Source organism: Hyla sarda, chromosome 6 (assembly GCF_029499605.1).
Source record: "Hyla sarda isolate aHylSar1 chromosome 6, aHylSar1.hap1, whole genome shotgun sequence".
Taxonomy (NCBI): domain Eukaryota; kingdom Metazoa; phylum Chordata; class Amphibia; order Anura; family Hylidae; genus Hyla; species Hyla sarda.
Window position 1 is genome coordinate 253,320,077 of NC_079194.1, and position 20,553 is coordinate 253,340,629.

The 20,553-nt window shown below is 42.5% G+C and overlaps 1 protein-coding gene across 2 annotated transcripts in view; it reads left to right on the plus strand.

The window, feature by feature from the left end:
* The window catches only part of POLA2 (DNA polymerase alpha 2, accessory subunit), a 70,763-nt gene that overhangs the window by 40,629 nt on the left and 9,581 nt on the right, over positions 1-20,553 (plus strand). For both annotated transcript variants that reach the window (XM_056526950.1, XM_056526949.1), the window contains exon 11: positions 2,050-2,092. In XM_056526950.1, the coding sequence (XP_056382925.1) occupies positions 2,050-2,092 (43 nt within the window). The remainder of the gene's footprint in view (positions 1-2,049; positions 2,093-20,553) is intronic.

Here is a 20,553-nt window from a genome sequence, read left to right on the forward strand (position 1 = left end):
AACAGCTGGATGTACAGGGTACACTCACATGGGCGGAGGTTTACAGTAAGTATCCGGCTGCAAGTTTGAGCTGCCGGATACTGCCGCAGCTCAAACGGCCAGCGAGAAACTACTGTGAACCCCCGCCCGTGCGACTGTACCCTAAAACCACTACACTAACACAAAATAAAATAAAAAGTAAAAAACACTACATATACACATTCCCCTACACAGCCCCCCTCCCCAATAAAAATGAAAAACGTCTGGTACGCCACTGTTTCCAAAACAGAGCCTCCAGCTGTTGCAAAACTACTCCCAGTATTACCAGACAGCCACTGACTGTCCAGGCATGCTGGGAGTTTTACAACAGCTGGAGGCACCCTGTTTGGGAATCACTGGCGTAGAATTCCCCTATGTTCACCCCTATGCAAGTCCCTAATTTAGGCCTCAAATGGGCATGGCGCTCTCACTTTGGAGCCCTGTCGTCTTTCAAGGCAACAGTTTAGGGCCACATATGGAGTATCGCCGTATTCGGGAGAAATTGTGTTACAAATTTTTGGGGGTATTTTCTGCTATTACCCTTTTTAAAAATGTAAAATTTTTGGGAAAACAAGCATTTTAGGTAAAAAAATATTTTTATTTTTTTTTTACATATGCAAAAGTCGTGAATCGCCTGTAGGGTATTAAGGTTCACTTAACCCCTTGTTACGTTCCCTGAGGGGTCTAGTTTCCAAAATGGTATGCCATGTGTTTTTTTTTTTTTTTTTTGCTGTCCTGGCACCATAGGGGCTTCCTAAAGGTGACATGCCCCCCAAAAACCATTTGTCCCTCCTTCCCTTCTGAGCCCTCTACTGCGCCCGCTGAACAATTAACATAGACATATGAGGTATGTGCTTACTCGAGAGAAATTGGGTTTCAAATATAAGTAAAAATTTTCTCCTTTTTTACCCCTTGCAAAAATTGGGTCTACAAGAACATGCGAGTGTAAAAAATGAAGAATGTGAATTTTCTCCTTCAATTTGCTGCTATTCCTGTGAAACACCTAAAGGGTTAAAACACTTACTGAATGTAATTTTGAATACTTTGGGGGGTGCAGTATGCAGTATAATGGGGTCTTTTATGGGGTATTTCTAATATGAAGCCCCTTCAAATCCACTTCAAAACTGAACTGGTCCCTGAAAAATAGTGAGTTTGAAAATTTTGTGGGGGAAAATTTCAAAATTGCTGCTGAACTTTGAAGCCCTCTGATGTCTCCCAAAAGTAAAAACTCATAAATTTTATGATGCAAACATAAAGTAGACATATTGTATATGTGAACCCAAAGATTTTTTATTTGGAATATCCATTTTCCTTACAGGCAGAGAGCTTCAAAGTTAGAAAAATGCTAAATGTTAATTTTTTTTTTTTCATCAAATTTGGGGATTTTTCACCAAGAAAGGATGCAAGTTACCATAAAATTTTACCACTAAGTTAAAGTAGAATATGTCACGAAAAAACACTCTCGGAATCAGAATAACTAAAAGCATTCCAGAGTTATTAATGTTTAAAGTGACAGTCGTCAGATGTGCAAAAAACGCTCTGGTCCTTAAGGGGTTAAAGTACAACATCTTGATCTTGGTTAAACGCCAATCCTTCGTGAATGAGCTCAGTGGCACATGTTGCCTTTTATTATGGTCCCGACCAGCCAGAACAAGTTGACTCCCCAGTTAGAATCCTCTAGTTCTAGAATATGTGAGAAAAATAAATAACTTGGGCTATTTACTGTACTTGTATTGGATTGTTGATGCTCTGTTTCCCATTTATTCATTAAGATCGTTCACTAAAAGTATTGCACAATGTAATTCTGTCAAAAAAAGTCACACCCAATATTTTGTTGTGGTTACATCTTTGATGGCAATGTATTGCAGTTTAGAAAAGGCTTACTTCTATCCTAACATTTGCAGAAGGTTAATTGAGGTAAAATAAGGTAAATGGGATTTTTACATATTTAGATAAATGTGTGTGTATAGGTACAGTATAGCATTATATACATTTCCTAGAACTAATCTATATTTTTTTCTTTTTCTTTAGGGAGTTCCACTTCCCTTCTACCAACCAAACATTGATCCTGAAGGTATATCCTAAGAACTGTACTATCTAAATATGGTTTAATAATGGTGACTCTGCTTAGGCGAGAGTACGTGTCCCTAAAGCTGTTGTTGTTGAGCTCAAGTGTCGCGGAGGCTAGGCCGAAGTGCAGGATACACTCCACCTCCTTCCCCCACCTGTCCCTGCTTTGACTCTCGGTACATCAGTCAGGAAGGGGTGGTGGAGGACGAGGCATGACACTTGAGTTCTGAGCTTGATCAAGAGCTGACAGGTTCACTTTAAAACCTTTAAGGGTTACCTTAAACCTCCACAAACTGTCCTCAGTATCTTTTTTTTTTATTTTTTATTTTTATTTTTTTTTATAGATGTGCTAAGCAACATTCTGATGTTAAAAAGCTTTTAATGGTGCTTGCATTGTATACTGACAGATTGGTTGACATCTCTGAGTGCTGGGCTTCAGGTGACATTCACTGCCATGTCAATCAAGTTGGTCTGCGAGGTAGAAGAATGTAGCCAGTGCACTTAAAAGTGGTCAGGTCTCCTCCTCCATGACCGGATTGAAGTAAATTGCATACAGTGCAACCACAGTTAAAGGGGTATTCAAGGAAAAAACTTATTTTCATATATCAACTGGCTCCAGAAAGTTAAACAGATTTGTAAATTACTTCTATTAAAAAATCTTAATCCTTTCAGTACTTATGAGCTCCTGAAGTTAAGGTTGTTCTTTTCTGTCTAAGTGCTCTCTGATGACACGTGTCTCGGGAACTGGCCCATTTAGAAGAGGTTTGCTATGGGGATTTGCTTCTAAACTGGGCAGTTCCCGAGGCACGTGTCATCAGAGAGGATTTAGACAGAAAAGAACAACCTTAACTTCAGAAGCTCATAAGTACTGAAAGGATTAAGATTTTTTTAATAGAAGTAATTTACAAATCTGTTTAACTTTCTGGAGCCAGTTGATATATGAAAAAAAGTTTTTTTCTGGATAACCCCTTTAACTGTGGTTGCACTGTATGCAATTTACTTCAATCCGGTCATGGAGGAGGAGACGTGACCACTTTAAAGTGCACTGGCTACATTCTTCTACCTCGTAGAACAACTTGATTGACATGGCAGTGAATGTCACCTGAAGCCCAGCACTCAGAGATGTCAACCAATCTGTCAGTATATAACGCAAGCACCATTAAAAGCTTTTTAATCATCAGAATGTTGCTTAGCACATCTATAAAAAAGGGCAGTTTTTTTTCTTCACATAGAGCAGTGGTCTTCAACCTGCGGACCTCCAGATGTTGCAAAACTACAACTCCCAGTATGCACGGACAGCCAACGGCTGTCCGGGCATGCTGGGAGTTGTAGTTTTGCAACATCTGGAGGTCCGCAGGTTGAAGACCACTGACTTAGAGGATATGAAAGCAGTCACATCACCATTCACCACATCTATAAGGTACCGGGAACACATGTTCTCTTTGAATGTTTATATTATTCATATTTCTGTTAAAGGAGATGTCTCATACTTAAAATGATAGAAAAGCCTATCCAAAATGCAAGGACTCCCACCCCTGAGGCCTGTACGGAGCTCTGGACTCTCCTGCGAGCGGCACTTCATGACCTCTTCCCAAAGCCGAGGCCGCCATGCCTCCCCCATAAATCTGTGGGAGAGCCCGAAGATAGAACAGCTTTCCCATAGAGATCTATGGAGGGGCGTGGCGGCCCCAGCTTCGTGCGGGGGTTGTGACGTACCGCTCCAGAGGAACGCTGGGGCTCCTTACAATAGATCCTGGGGGCCCGAGCGGTTGGACCCCCCTGAAATCTAAAACTTATCCTCTATCTGCAGGATAGGGGATACGTTTTTCTGTCATTTTTGGTATGAGACATCTCCTTTTTATGCCCTGGTATAAACACTGGCAGTCCCACATCATACACATAACATGTATTTTTGGTGCTTTAGGAAATTGGAAAGCAATATTGTACAAATATCTTTCCTGATTATCTAAGAAAAATAACTAAGTTGGTGTTCTAGAGCAGAATGGGGTTAATATTTTCTACTTTGTGTGGAATAAAGGGGGACAAAAGTCTCACCCCAGCACTCCTGCCTCTATGGGGGTCCTGTATGGAATGGAGACCCAGTTAAACATCTACAGGCCGTAGTGTTGTGTTCGAGGAGCTCTCTCCTCTTACCAGATATAGGCTCCGAGCCTTCACTGCAATTATTAGCCAAGGAGAGGAGTGGGCAACTTCCAGTTTTTCGGCAAGTTTGGGATAATCAGCTAGGTTACTTTTAGCAGGAGGAGGAGACTGAGGGGCTAACAAGGCCACGAGGTGGGGATAGGATGAGCGCAGGACCTGTGTTGGCTTTGCTTTTGGCATCAGTGGGTACAGGGTGCTTGATTGGGTGTTTGATTTTTGGTGGAGGCAGAATATGGCCATGGACAGTGAGAACACTGGCAGATCAGGCCCGGAGATGGGCATACACTGTAGATGGGATCCGTCATAACCCTGCTATCTCACATACATGGTGTGAGATAGCACTATAGAAGGAGATGTTGCCTGGAGTCTGTGGTGACAGCAGAAGGCACACTGAAGTATATTGTCCGAATTTTTTTTTAGCTAAAAGTGCATGGACCTTTTAAAAACCTGTGCCTGCTTCTTCTGCACAGTACATGCATGTTTGGCCAACCACTAAGTGCATGTGGGGGTAGGGAGGAATAGCTGTTTGTCCGTATCTAAGGATGACCACCTTCAGGGTGTAAAGCTTTGCTATGATACAACAAGCATTTGTGGCTTCCAAACACTCACTGGGAAAGGGACATATGTGAAAAGACATTTCCAAAGAGTAGGTAGGAAATCGATATCTGATCGGTAAGGTCCAACCTCTCTGCACAATCGCTGATCATCTGTTTGCTAGAGCCATAGAATACCCTTTTTTTAAAGTATAAATCTGATGATAATCCAGCATCAGGATCTGTTCTATTCGTCTGGCCACTTTGTAGTCCAAGACTTGCCCGAGATAAAAGCAATCAGAATATAGATTTGCCGTCAGTTCCTTGTAAGTCTTACAGACTTCTGGCAAATGTAATTGCGTTTGTTTCGGGCTATGTAGATGCCGGGAGATTTAAACAGATGTCCAGTCGCCGGAACATCATTGAATTGTGTTTTAGGGTGCGTTCCCACAGGGCGTATACGCAGCATATTTGACGCTGCGCAAAATGTATGGCAGCAGCAGGAAATACGCTGCGTATCCCTTGGTCACTATACACACAGGGCTTTCCGGCGGCAGCCCTATGTGTGTAGTGAGTTTTGGAGGCGGAGCCATATGCCGGCTTGTCTGTGACACGCGGTTCCGCCTCCAAAACTCACTACACACATAGGGCTGCCGCCGGAAAGCCCTGTGTGTATAGTGAGCAAGGGATACGCAGCGTATTTCCCGCTGCTGCCATAAATTTTGCGCAGCGTCAAATACGCTGCGTATACGCCCTGTGGGAACGCACCCTTAAATAGGAGTGGGGGGGCCTACTATAACACAATTTTACAGCAGCTCTTTGCTGCAAAGGTTCAGCAGCTAATCTGCTATGTGTGAAATTACCCTTAGCTTTTGAAATGGGCTATAGTGGCAAGAGGCTGGACAGTAATGGAATAGTAGTGTAGTGGGGGAAAAAAAAAAAATCCGCTGGTGCCAGAAAGTTATAAAGATTTATAAATTAAGTAAAAATCACGTTATTGTAAATTTGTAATTAAATATTTAAAAACATTAATCCTTCCAGTACTTATCAGCTGCTATATGCTCCACAGGAAGTTGTGTAGTTTTTTCTAGAGGGCTTTATAGGGACCAACATAGCAGAGGCTGGGAAGGGCCAACCTGTGAGGTGGTTACATGTAGTGCCAAATGTATATCAAAGGGATATTCCGCCCCTAGACATCTTATGCTCTATACAAAGGATAGGGGATAAGATTTCTGATGCGCCGCTATGGACCCCTGCGATCTCGGCTGCGGCACCCCAGACATCCGGTACATAGAGCGAACTTCGCTCCGTCCTGGATGACTGGCGATGCGGGGCAGAGGCTCGTGACGTCACGACCACGCCCCCTTAATGCAAGTCTATGGGAGGGGGCGTCCATCACGCCCCCTCCCATAGACTTGCATTGAGGAGGCGTGACCGTGACGTCACGATCCTCCGGCACCAGGAGATCGCGGGGGTCCCCAGCGGCAGGACCCCATCAATCAGACATCTTATCCCCTATACTTTTGGATAGTGGATAAGATGTCTAGGGGCAGAGTACCCCTTTAAACATGAATCGCTCTTCAGTGCTCCTATACTTGTTAAAAATGAATGTCCATGTATAAAGCAAATATTCATGGTAAATAATATATGCATCTAAGGCAACTAAATATTTTACAGCAATATACATGGATTATGATTTCCTACCTCAGTATGTGACCTAATATGGGGCTGACAGTCTGATTTTTCACACTCATAGCCATTCAAATTGCTGACTGTCACTGATGGAAATAGTCATTTAATCATTGAATAAATCAGGAAATAGAGAAAAATGTATGAAGCTTGCAGTCATTGTACACAAGTGCTGCAGTCAGCGGTACTGATCATAAATGTGATGCTATTTGACACTTCCTGTAGTGGTCATTAAAGAAGAAAGGAGTGACTGCATCCTCCATATCCTGTACAACTAAAGACATTCTGTTCCCTTCTCTCATTCAGTCCAGAGCGAGGATAATGTAATGCATTTCAGGACTTTACATTATTTGATTGGTGGGGGTGCCAGAAATCAATATTAAAGGGGTACTCCGGTGGAAAACAAATGTTTTTAAATCAGATGGTGCCAGAAAGTTTAACAGATTTGTAAATTACTTATATTTAAATATCTTAATCCTTCCAGTACTTATGAGCTCCTGTATACTACAGAGGAAGTTGTGTAGTTCTTTCCAGTCTGACAACAGTGCTCTCTGCTGCCATTTCCTCTGTCAGGAATTGTCAGGAGCAGGATAGGTTTGCTATGGGGATTTGCTCCTGCTCTGGACAGTTCCTGACACGGACAGAGGTGTCAGCAGAGAGCACTGTGGTTAGACTGGAAAGAACTATACAACTTGCTCTGTAGTATACAGCAGCTGATAAGTACTGGAAGGCTTAAGATTTTTATATAGAAGTAATTTACAATTATGCCAGCAATTGATTTGAAAACTTTTTTTTTTTCCCCACCGTAGTACGCATGGTGGGAGGGGAGATCTGCAGGCTACTTATTACCATGAACAGCTTCATACAAAGCGGCTGTGAGAAGAACTACATGTAGCTCAGTGGAACTTCCCTGCAATCCCAGGCATAGCTGCAACCAAATCTGTTATTTTCTAAACCATTTAGAGAATGTCACACAAACATGTCAAACATTTTGATTGGTTGGGGTCTGGGTGTGGAGACCTGTACTGAGGTGGAAGAAGTGCGCAGCTGAGGACTACTCTCTGTCTTATTGCAGGGGGCAGGTTCTATAGTAAGTCTATGGAACAAGTCAAACTATTGAATTATGGAAATGTTTTAAGTCTGTATTTAAATATAAAGATAGATAAGACAATAGATAATGTTCACAGTTCAGCCACCCCTTCCTGGTAGCATGCCCTCAGCACAGGTCACAGAGCATGTCTAGGAGCCTCTCCCATTCATGTCAATGTGTCCGCTTCTGTTTGTTGCCTATGTCCATAGGGCGTGATGTAAAGCATATCTCTCTATATCAGGGCTGGCTCTAGCCATAGGCAGAATAGGTGGCTGCCTAGAGCGCACACTTAATGAGGGCACCGCCTATGGCTGTAAGTATAACACCGGCAGCACTGCGCTCCTCTATCTGCTGTCATCAGGAGCGCAGCACTGTCACATCACATACACAATAATTATCAGTCACGTCCTCAGAATATGGGGAACCAATAAATTACAGCTCTTTTCACCAGATACGGAATCTTCCATTCCTGGTGCTGTGGCCTCGGATTTCATTGTGATGTGACAGTGCTGCGCCCCTGATGGCTGACAACCAGATAGAGGAGCGTAGCACCACCGCTGCACGCTCATCCACAACACGACCACAATTATCCAATGATCTTGACCTTCAGGACCCTAGAAGTATGTTTACCCCCTCCCTCCACCTCATCCCCATACAGGCATTCTAGATGGTGATGGTTGAAGTGTACCTGTCGTCGTCAAAAGCTTTTTATATAATGTAGATAATAACATTATATGTATATTTGTAATATACATTTGTTAAAAAATGTGTATATTTTGGTTGACAAAATGCTGTCCCTGCAGCTATGGTCTGTGTGTCTCTGTGAGGAGACCAAATACAGGAAGTGAGGGCAGGACAAGAAGGGCTCTGTGCAGACTCCTGGCTTGTCAATCATCCTGTCAGCATGTCAGAGCTTCAGTGCGCAGAACCCTGCTTGTCTTCAGTGCGCAGAACCCTGCTTGTCCTCGGTGTGCGGAGCCCTGCTTGTCCTCGGTGTGCGGAGCCCTGCTTGTCCTCGGTGTGCGGAGCCCTGCTTGTCCTCGGTGTGCGGAGCCCTGCTTGTCCTCGGTGTGCGGAGCCCTGCTTGTCCTCGGTGTGCGGAGCCCTGCTTGTCCTCGGTGTGCGGAGCCCTGCTTGTCCTCGGTGTGCGGAGCCCTGCTGTCCTCGGTGTGCGGAGCCCTGCTTGTCCTCGGTGTGCGGAGCCCTGCTTGTCCTCGGTGTGCGGAGCCCTGCTTGTCCTCGGTGTGCGGAGCCCTGCTTGTCCCCGGTGTGCGGAGCCCTGCTTGTCCTCGGTGTGCGGAGCCCTGCTTGTCCTCTGTGTGCGGAGCCCCGCTTGTCCACCCTCACTTCCTGTATTTGGACTCCTCTTAGAGAGAAACAGGCAATAGCTGCAGGGACAAAAATATACATATTATGGTATTATCTGCATTATGTAAAAAGTTTTTGTTGACGACAGGTACACTTTAAGGTCCTTTGATGTCACCATTTAGTGATCAATGCTGTGGAGGAGGCTGGGCTTAGCCAGATGGAGGTCACATGTTTCCTGCAGTCAATACGTGTGTGTGTACCTCAGTTTCACCCCATTAGTAAGGTGATTACATGAGGAGGGGGATTGTTATAGTGTGTCACCCCAGTAGTAAGATCTTTACATGCGGAGGAGGTTTGTTACAGTGTGTCACCCCAGTAGTAAGGTAATTACATGAGGAGGGGGTTTGTTACAGTGTGTCCCCCAGTAGTGAGGAGATTACATGAAAAGGAGGTTTATTACATGTTACTTTTGACATATTATACTGCATGTAAAATGATACGGGCATGCTGAAAGTTGTAATTTTGCAACAGCTAATATCAATGCACAGGTAGAAAGAAACCCATTCACGAGAAGAACTCCACAGCCAAAGGATGTTAAGTTATGGAAAAAAATTTAAATTTTTTGTATATAATGTTAACTTTTATTTTTCTCTTTTTTATTTTTTATTTTTACATTTTTTTAAGTAGGACTACTACTCCAAGCATGGAACACACTTCCATGATGGGAGTAGTAGTACATGTACTAATAGACATATCGCCCTGGGTATCATTCTGACACCTGATGCGATTGTCCATAATATAGTAGAGATGCGGCTCTATACAGCGCTCGCATCTCTGCTCTGTACTCTGAGTGATGTTCTATTCACATCACTGGTCGTTCATATTTTCTGCCCAGAGCTGTGATTGACCGGATAGTTGCAGCCAATCACAGCTCTGAGGGAAATATGAATGAGTGGCCGGCCTGGAGTACAGAGCAGGAATGTGAGGGATGTATACAGCCGCTCCATCTCTGCTATAGACAGGACGATCACAGCGGGTGTCAGTAGTGACATCCGCTGTGATGTGTCCTTAACTGCAAGTACTACTACTTCCAACATGGAGCACACTCTGCTCCATGCTGGGAGCTGTAGTACCTGCATTAATAGACAGATCACAGTGAGTGTAACTTCTGACACCCGCTGCGATCTGTCTATTAATGCAGGTACTACAGCTCCCAGCATGGAGCAGAGTGTGCTCAATGTTGGGAGTAGTAGTACCTGCAGGTAAGAACAGATCACAGCGGGTATCACTACTAACGCCCATTGCGATCGTCCTGTAGAATGTATAGATGCGGGAGGCCGCTCTTCTATGGTCCCCTGCACTGACATATATATACACATTCATATTTCCCGCAGAGAGTTGTGATTGGCTGGAACCATCTGGCCAATCACAGCTCTCTGCGGTAAATATGAATATGTGTATATATACGTCAGTGCAGGGGACCATAGAAGAGCGGCCGCCCGCATCTATACATTCTACAGAAGGATCGCAACAGGTGATCTGTCTATTAGTACAGGTACTACTACTACCATCATGGAACAGTGTGTTCCATGCTGGGAGTAGTAGTACTACCTAAAAAAAATTGAAAAAAAAGTGAAAAACACACACACACTACATTTTTTTATATTGTCTGCTCCATTTTTAGTGCTTTACCCGCCCACATAAATTGATCTGTTTTAAAAATGTATTAAAATTTCGTTAAATACAATAATTTCCATCACTATTGTATTTTGTATTCTTTTATTTATGGTACCCTACGAAATTTTAATAAAAAAAGGTATTTCCATCACTTTTTTGGATCCAAAAAAGAATAAAAAATGCCTGAAAAATGCCAAAATTAAAACCAACATGGCGTTTTTCCTGGCGTTTTTGCTTTCCCATAGACTTCTATAGGAGGAAAACGCCACGATTTCTGTGAAAAAAACACCAAACTAGGTTTTGTCGGGCATTTTGAAAAACCAGCCTCTGAGCCCAAAATTGCTGAAAAACTCCAAAAGGATAAAAAAAAAAAAAAAAAAAAAAAACGCCAAACTGAAAAACGCCAAGTGGATCTGGCATTTTGCAGTTTACTATTGACTTGCAGCCAACATCTGGACGCTGCGTTTTTTTCGCTTAAAAAAACGCTGTGCGGGAAAATTGGCGTTTTTGACGGCGTATTTGCAAAAATAAAAAAAACCTCAGTGGAATTCCAGCCTTAGCGTTTTCCACTTTATAAAGAAAAAAAAAACTGTTTCCTCTGGGTCAGACAGAGGGGCTTGTCCTTGTTAAAATGATTCTACTAAAAGTTGGTCTAAACCTAAACTGGACCACCTGCAGATTCAATCTGGTTTAGACTTTTTTTTTTTTTGCGCAATGAGAAATTCCCCTCCCATAGTTCCTATGATATTTCGCAATAGACTATTGTTTGCATGCATCCAGATGTTAGGAATAAAACAATCTATAGAGACAAAAAGGCAGAGCTCCTCATAGGACAGTACCGTCTGGTGCACAATATGGATAGGCTGAATAACCGAATAATTCCAATATGCTCACCTAGGTGGGTTGTGTGTCGGACACAACCACAGTATCGACGTATGATTGTAGGGGTGCTGCTTGCCCGGGATCGGTCAGGGTATACACCTACCGATATGCTTATGGTAGAAGAAGAGGGGGGAAAAAACAAGAACCGGGTTTCAGCGCAATCCACCATTCAGAGGTAATTCACCAGTCAAAGGCAAGGTACCATTTGCAATGTAGTAAAAATGTATTCAGCCAGGTATTGACGCGTTTCAGGGCTCTAGGGCCCCTTCTTCAGAATAGTAGGCATAACATACACACACTCACATGGGTTTTAAATACACTAAAATGGCGCCAAGGGGGATAGCTCAGTACAGTACAGCATAACATACATAGTTTAATTATAAAACACATAAATTCATATATTGAAACTTCTCAACTATTGTTCCCAAGTATATTGAGATGGTGGAACATGGAAATAATCTTAAGTAGGTTATAAACAGGTGGTATATCGCGTACATCTGGATGCAGCTTTTGTGTATCCATTTAGGTTTTACTGCAGTAAACAGTTACCTCATGTGTCCTCCAGCGTCTATTACACCCGGCGTGAGATTATTTACAGGAGTCGGCATAAGATCAGGTCAGGTGCCACATCCTTAGGCTAAACCACCAAAGAAATGACAGCAAATGAATAAGAAGAGCTAACAATAGATGCCGGACCTGATGAAAGCTCCGCAGGTGAGAAGCCTGGAAGGTGCGAGAACAAAGCAGGTGAAATGAAGAGGAAGTGTCTGTTCTCTCGTCTAGGAGGGGGTGCACACAGAAGATGAGGAAGCAGCAGTTTGCACACAAGGATTAGGACTTGATGTGGGTCAGAATGGAGGGAATTTTCTTGTTCTAGTTATTTGCAATCTAATTGTAAAGAGACATATGGTGTCAGGTAGAATTTTCTGTATTAAAACACCAAAATTGAACGTCCTTAGCGTTTCAGAAAAAAAACGCTGCTACTGGATATTGGATCGAAAATCATATAGGGCAGTGGTCTCCAACCTGCGGACCTCCAGATGTTGCAAAACTACAACTCCCAGCATGCCCGGACAGCCTTTGGCTGTCCGGGCATGCTGGGAGTTGTAGTTTTGCAACATCTGGAGTAGAGATGAGCGAATTTACAGTAATTTGATTCGTCACAAACTTTTCAGCTCGGCAGTTGCTGACTTTAGCCTGCATAAATTAGTAAGAGTGTCTGGATACAGGTGGATACAGTCCTAAGAGAGTCTCCCAGGACTGTATCCACCTTTTCCAGCCCACCGGAGCACCGGAAAGCTGAACTCATTTATGCAGGCTAAAGGCATCAACTGCCGAGCTGAAAAGTTTGTGACGAATCGAATTACTGTAAATTCGCTCATCTCTAATCTGAAGGTCTGCAGGTTGGAGACCACTGCTATAGGGTTATCTAAAATGCTCTACCTACAGAGCTTTATTTTATGTTGTGACTTTCTCCTCACTCGTAATGTATTTTTGGGCTACTCAGAAGTTATTCAGAAACTCTGCACGTTCAAGGATTGAAGCCGTTTTTATCCCTAAACCTGGTTGCATGAGTAAATGTGTTGTCTGGGTTATTTTGTGATTTATTTTCATTCTTGGAGAGAACGCCCTGCATTACATGAGCAAAGCGTCACTTGACTTAATAATAAGTAATGAGCAAAACTCTACAGATGGGAGCTGAATAAGGGTGAATTTACATCACAATTTTGCTCTACAGTTCCAGTATACGGTTTTGTATAGGAAAAGCGTATACAGGCGTATAGAAAACCGTATACAGGCGTATAGAAAACCGTATACAGGCGTATAGAAAACCGTATACAGGCGTATAGAAAACCGTATACAGGCGTATAGAAAACCGTATACAGGCGTATAGAAAACCGTATACAGGCGTATAGAAAACCGTATACAGGCGTATAGAAAACCGTATACAGGCGTATAGAAAATCGTATACAGGCGTATAGAAAACCGTATACAGCCGTATAGAAAACTGTATAAAACCGTATAGAAAACTGTATACAGCCGTATAGAAAGCCGTATACAGCCGTATAGAAAGCCGTATACAGCCGTATGGAAAGCCGTATACAGCCGTATGGAAAGCCGTATACAGCCGTATGGAAAGCCGTATACAGCCGTATGGAAAACCGTATACAGCCGTATGGAAAGCCGTATACAGCCGTATGGAAAGCCGTATACAGCCGTATGGAAAGCCGTATACAGCCGTATGGAAAGCCGTATACAGCCGTATGGAAAGCCGTATACAGCCGTATGGAAAGCCGTATACAGCCGTATGGAAAGCCGTATACAGCCGTATGGAAAGCCGTATACAGCCGTATGGAAAACCGTATACAGCCGTATGGAAAACCGTATACAGCCGTATGGAAAACCGTATACAGCCGTATGGAAAGCCGTATACAGCCGTATGGAAAACCGTATACAGCCGTATAGAAAACCGTATACAGCCGTATAGAAAACCGTATACAGCCGTATAGAAAACCGTATACATAGACATCCCATGCGAAAATGTATGTAACAAGATGCATCCGGTTGTGTAAGTTTTTGGTTGTGTACAGGTTTGTGCGTTTTTACTGTACACAAAACCGCAGTCTACTATGGTTTTGTCATGTTTAAAAACCGTATACGAACCATATAATTATTTTTTTTTTTTTTTTTTTAACATTGAAGTCAGTGAAAAACAGATGGTTCTACAGTGCGACTTTTGGTTTTGGTATGCGTTTTTTTCTTGCACATGGCAAACCACACCTACTTTACTTGGAATTTCAATAAAACAATCTGCACTTTATTGCAAGTAAGTGTTAATTAAAAAAAAAAGTTTTTTTTTTTTTTTTTTTTGCAAAAACTGATTCAAGCTGACATCTTAATTCAAAACGCATACGGTTTAAATCTGTATGCAGTTTAAATTGATAGCCCACATTTGCATACAGTTTTGTCAGTTAAGGCATATGTCATAAAAAAATAAACTGATGCAAAACAGTATGGTAAAGTCGTTATGTAAATGTGCACACACTAAGGGTACGTTCACATGGATCTGTTGCATATTTCATGTAGCTGATTTTACTACCGTTAAAGGGGTACTCCGGCAAAAAACATCTTATCCCCTATTCAATGGATAAGATGTCTGATTGCGGGAGGTGCCCCCTCCATTCATGTCTATGGGAGAAGGCGTGATGGCTACCCCCTAGCCGTCACACCCCTTCCCATAGACATGAATGAAGGGGGTGTGATGTGACGTCACGAAAAGCTTCCTTTTTCCAGACTCTGCTGCTGCTGGCCCAGAAATCGTGGGGATCTCCAGCGGCGGGACCACCGCTATCAGACCTCTTATCCCCTATCCTTTGAATAGGGGATAAGATGTTTTTAGCCAGAGTACCCCTTTAATGGGTAGCAAAAATATGCAGCAGATCCTGTGCGTGTGCACGTACCCTATTTTGGTAAAACAAGCTGTTTTTTTGGGGGGGGTAAAAGACATTTAAATGTATGGTTAGCTTTAAAAAGGGGTTATCCAGGAATAGAAAAGGAAAAAAAAAAAAAAAACACAACAGCACCACACATGTTCTCAGGTTGCGTGTAGTATTGCAGCTCTGTTGCATTGAAGTGAATGGAGCCAAGTTGTAATACCATACACAACCTGAGGACAGGTGTGGTGCTGTGTATTTTTTATTTTTTTTTTATTCTTGAATTACACCTTCTAATTTAAAGGGCTGGTCATACAAATTAATGCCTGTCAATTGCTTTTCATCACACATTTAGTAAACCTTGCTAGTTTAAAAAAAAAAGAGTGGGAACTGTTTTTTAAGGAACATATTTTTATTAAACCGACAGGGAACAGTGGTTTTCAGTAAACAATCATTTGCATACTTAACACATTTGCTTTTCCAGAAGCCGCGGGTAACACTGGGGTAATGTGATTAACACAGAATGAAGCCGATTATGTAAATCTGAACTAGTCTTCAGAATAAGAGCCAGTTCTGAGACGTGACATTCACCAGTGTATTCTGCAGGGCAGTGTTTCCCAACCAGGGTGCCTCCAGCTGTTGCAAAACTACAACTCCCAGCATGCCCGGACAGCCACAGCCTTTGGCTGTCCGGGCATGCTGGGAGTTGTAGTTTTGCAACAGCTGGAGGTACCCTGGTTGGGAAACACTACTGTAGGGAGCAGTATATTAAAAGGGCCGGTCATACAAATTAATGCCTGTCAATTTTAGTGCTGATAAACTTTATGCAATTACTAGACCTGATGGATTACAACATGTTTGATCCTCTGCTAAAAAGCTAAGTCGCTGGCACAGATTCCTAGGAGAGCAATAGAGCTTGCGAGTGTTTAGAAATAAACTTGTTGTGTTGGAAATGGGTTAAATTAATGGCTAGAGATGAGCGAACTTACAGTAAATTCGATTCGTCACAAACTTCTCGGCTCGACAGTTGATGACTTATCCTGAATAAATTAGTTCAGCTTTCAGGTGCTCCGGTGGGCTGGAAAAGATGGATACAGTCCTAGGAAAGAGTCTCCTAGGACTGTATCCACCTTTTCCAGCCCACCGGAGCACCTGAAAGCTGAACTAATTTACGCAGGATAAGACATCAACTGCCGAGCCGAGAAGTTCGTGACGAATCGAATTTACCGTAAGTTCGCTCATCTCTATTAATGGCAATTCTGCCCCTTTGTTCTGTTCAGCTCGACTTGAGCAGTTGGGTGCAGGATGCATTGATGACATAGGGGGAGATTTATCAAAACCTGTCTAGAGGAAAAGTTGCTGAGTTGCCCATAGCAACCAATCAGATCGCTTCTTTCATTTTGCAGAGGCCTTGTTAAAAATGAAAGCAACAATCTGGTTGCTATGGGCAACTCAGCAACTTTTCCTCTGGACAGATTTTGATGAATCCCCCCCCCATATTGCTCTTGAGAGCTTCTTCCCCTTCATGTTAGACATCAATGGGGTCTCGGCATCCTGATCCCACCAATCAAAATTTGACAAGTAGCCAACATCTATCTGGGCCTGCTGGCAGCTGTAGATTTGCAACATCTGGAGGTCTACTGTTTGTAGACCACTGGCGTATGAGATGTCTGTGTTTTTTTCCTTTTTTTATATTTTATCTTCTTGTCATTGGATATTGCCCAACTTGTGCTTGGGAAAGTGAGGATGGGTTCACCCTACAGTATTTACTCACTGAAAATTATCCTCATCCGGAACTTTTCATTAACATCGATGGGGCTTTCATTTCCACATGGATTCCTATAAAAAATTCCCACATGAAAATTCTGCATGGATCTGCCTTAAATGATATGGTTTCTGCATGAAGAAGTAGAGGAAATTCTGCCGTGTCAACCCAGCCTCAGGCTATAGTCATATGGGGGAATTTTCACAATTCCACACAATTGTGGAATTGAGGAATTCGGCCGGAATTCCAGAAATTAAAGCCCAAATTTCAATGGGATTCTGCAAAATATTAGACTGGACTTATTATAGTTATGCGGAATGCACACAGCGGAAAATGGCTGAATAGGACCCTGAAATTCCATTGAAATCAATGGGCAGTACACCTCTGTGTAGTCTCTGGCAGAATTCTTCTGCATGGAAATTCCGCCATGTGAACACACACACATATACATAGTAGCCGGAGGACACGGATACTGTTCTGAGTGTCAGAAAAGGGATAATATATCCTGCATAGAAAGCAGTATTAGTTACTTAGTCAAAGATGACCACTCAAGGACTAGGTGACACACACACACACACACACACACAGAGAGAGAGACCCACACACACCCACACACACACACACAGACACTTTTTTTTGTAAAGTTTTTTTTACTACACACAAGTGGTAAATGAACATAGTGATGTGTCTGTGTTTGCTGAACGATAACATGCTCCAGGTTATCTGTAGATTACATTCATAGTCAAAAGGCCTAATACAGATATAACAAACACAGATTAATGAAGGTTATGGAGGCAGCTGCAGAAAAGCTAAGCTCCAGGCAACAACCAGTTTCCCGATATCTGTGATGGTCTGACCTGCTGGTTGCTGCTTGTACCTGCGAGTCAAACACCTGGTGTGGTACAATTTCTCTGGAGATTCCTTCAAGAACCAGCTTGTGAGTTTTGGAAATAAACTTGCAGTTCTGGTAATGGGTTAAATTCATGGCATTTCCCAAACTTAATGGTAAAGGTTGGGGTAAATATTTGGCATTCTGATATATACAGTGATCCCTCAACTTACAATGGCCTCAACATACAATGGTCTTTTCTGGACCATTGTAACCTGAAACCAGACTCTACATACAATGTTACAGACAGTCCAGATCTGTGAAATGTGTCACAACTGGAAGAACTGACCAATCAGAATGGGCTTTTTACTGGTAAATCACCTGTATTACTGAAGTGTATGCACTGACTGGTGTCTGGTAGCGCCCCCTACAGTACAGGGAGGCATTACAAGTTCTGTACTACTCCTTACCTGTGCCAGGGTTAGCTGCTCCTTTGGACACCAGGTGAGGGCGACTCCATTTGGGACAATGTGTACTGTATAGGACCCTGAAGAAGCTCCTGTCCTCTAAATAAACCATTGACATAGACAGTGATTTACAGCTCCCAGCAGATCTTTCTTACTTTTATATGTAAGGATTTGCTTTATCTGTATTAGTTATCTACTTATTTTTCTTTAATCCTCACTTTTTCCTATTTTCTGGTGACATTTTGGGGCTTCAGAACCAAATACCAGGTTTCCATAGAGTTATGGTCTCAACATACGATGGTTTCACCATACAATGGTCGTCCTGGAACCAATTAATATTGTAACTTGAGAGACCACTGTGTGTTTGTGTGTATATGTATGTATGTGTGTGTGTGTGTGTGTGTATATGTGTGTGTGTGTGTATATATATATATATATATATATATATATATATATATATATATAAATTTAATATAATTCCTGTGCATATTATGCTGGCATGAAAATTCCACCGTGTGCGCAGTGCAGCAGAATCCCATGGAATTCAACAGGACTGCCGCAGAATATCTGTGTGGACATTCCAAGCAGACGTGTGAACATAGCCTTATTGTTGGGGGTGATTATATTTACAGCCAGTGTTAGACACGTGTCATCAGAGATCACTTAGACAAAAAAGAACAACCTTAACTTCAGAAGCTCATAAGTACTGAAAGGATTAAGATTTTTTAATAGAAGTTATTTACAAATCTGTTTAACTTTCTGAAGCCAGTTGATATATATATATATATATATATATATATATATATATATATATATATATATATATATATAAAAAAAAGTTTTTTCCTGGATAAACCCTTTAATGATTTCTATGTATTTGTCTTGGTTTATATGTACTAAACACTATGGGGGACATTTATCAAAGTCTTTAGTAGGTTTTTTTTTTTTTTGCTTTAAATTGTCGCAAAAAAAGTTGCATGTGCGACTACTCTATTTTTTGTACAACTTTTTGATGATGAACACCTACTAAATTTACTCCAGCTCAGACACGGAGCAGAAAAAAACACTTCCGAAGCAAAAAAAAAATAAAAAACTGCTTGTGTGAAAGAAATTTATCAACGGGCTGAAAGCAGTAAAAAAAGCAAAAAAAAATTGTAAGGAAAAAAAAAACTAAAAAAAAGGAATACTTAAGCAAACATTGATAAACAAATGAAGAAAGAAATCGGAGGGAGCACTGACGGTATGGAAGTATCTTCTAGTGGTAATTTTATTCCTTATACATTGGTGCAGTACAAGTGCTTCAGACAGCGGGACGCCACGGACCCGCGGGGGGGGGGTGAACCCTCCTGTTCGCGGGTCCGTGGCGTCCCGCTGTCTGAAGCACTTGTACTGCACCGATGTATGCAACTACTACTAGAAGATACTTCCTTACCGTGAGTGCTCCCTCTGATTTCTTTCTTCATTTGTTTGTTGCTGGACTGTGCTCTATGAAAGGGGTTGAGCACGGGAAGCGATGAAAGAGTGGTCCCATTTCTGAGGTCTGCTGCTGTTCCTTTGAACCGTTCAACAAGAGGGCTTTAGAGTGTGAACTTTGGCAGTGCCAGCTGCTGTTTCTTTATTGCTTGAAACATTGATAAATGTCCAGTCTCCCCCCAATATGCAAACTTCCTAGATCTCTAGGAAACTCTCAAAATGTTGTTTTGTAGATAACAGGGCAGCAAACCAAAACGGGAGCATTTTGTTGCAGGACTCTCTTGTACATCACCAAATGAATATAGTCCGAGGCTCCGTTCTGAGTCTCTGGTGGTAGTTGTAATATGTAGGGGACAAAAAAGACATACAGATGCGGCGCTAATAGTGCTGGTTATCCGTGGATAACGGATGGTAGGTAGGTAGGTAGATAAGAACCTGCTCACCTTAGTTGGTTGCGCTGTCAGGCGCAACGCTGATTGAGAGCCTTGAGCAGGTATCTTTTCTGTAGGTGCGCCGGGAACAGCTGGCCGTCGGTCCCGTCAGACGGTTGGTGCAATCCTGTAGCGTGTATGGGAGGTAGGAATCCCGGCAAGGGTCTCCTATTCTTCCCGTGGGTAACTATTTCGGCGCTGCAGCGCTACACCGGCAGAGTGAAATTATCAGTCGGAGATGGCGCAGAGGATGATGATCACTTTTTATTAATAGTCATAAAAAGGATCAGTTTAGGATGGACAACGCGTTTCGGAGGGGCTCCCTCCTTCGTCAGGTCCGCATGCGGACCTGACGAAGGAGAGAGCCCCTCCGAAACGCGTTGTCCATCCTAAACTGATCCTTTTTATGACTATTAATAAAAAGTTATCACCATCCTCTGCGCCATCTCCGACTGATAATTTCACTCTGCCGGTGTAGCGCTGAAATTGTTACCCACGGGAAGAATAGGAGACTCTGGTGGTAGTTGTGTCAGATTTGACTGAAAGTTAACGTGCAGCAGAATAAAGAACACCAGAGGGACCTCACTATAAGTCGGGTACAGCTGTGTCCATTCTTTGGCAGGTCAAGCACTGCTATAATGGCTGAAAGCCATGAAATTGGTGTGAACATAGCTCAACACAGATATGATAAACTTTGGAGGAATTTCTGTAGTAAATCTCTGGT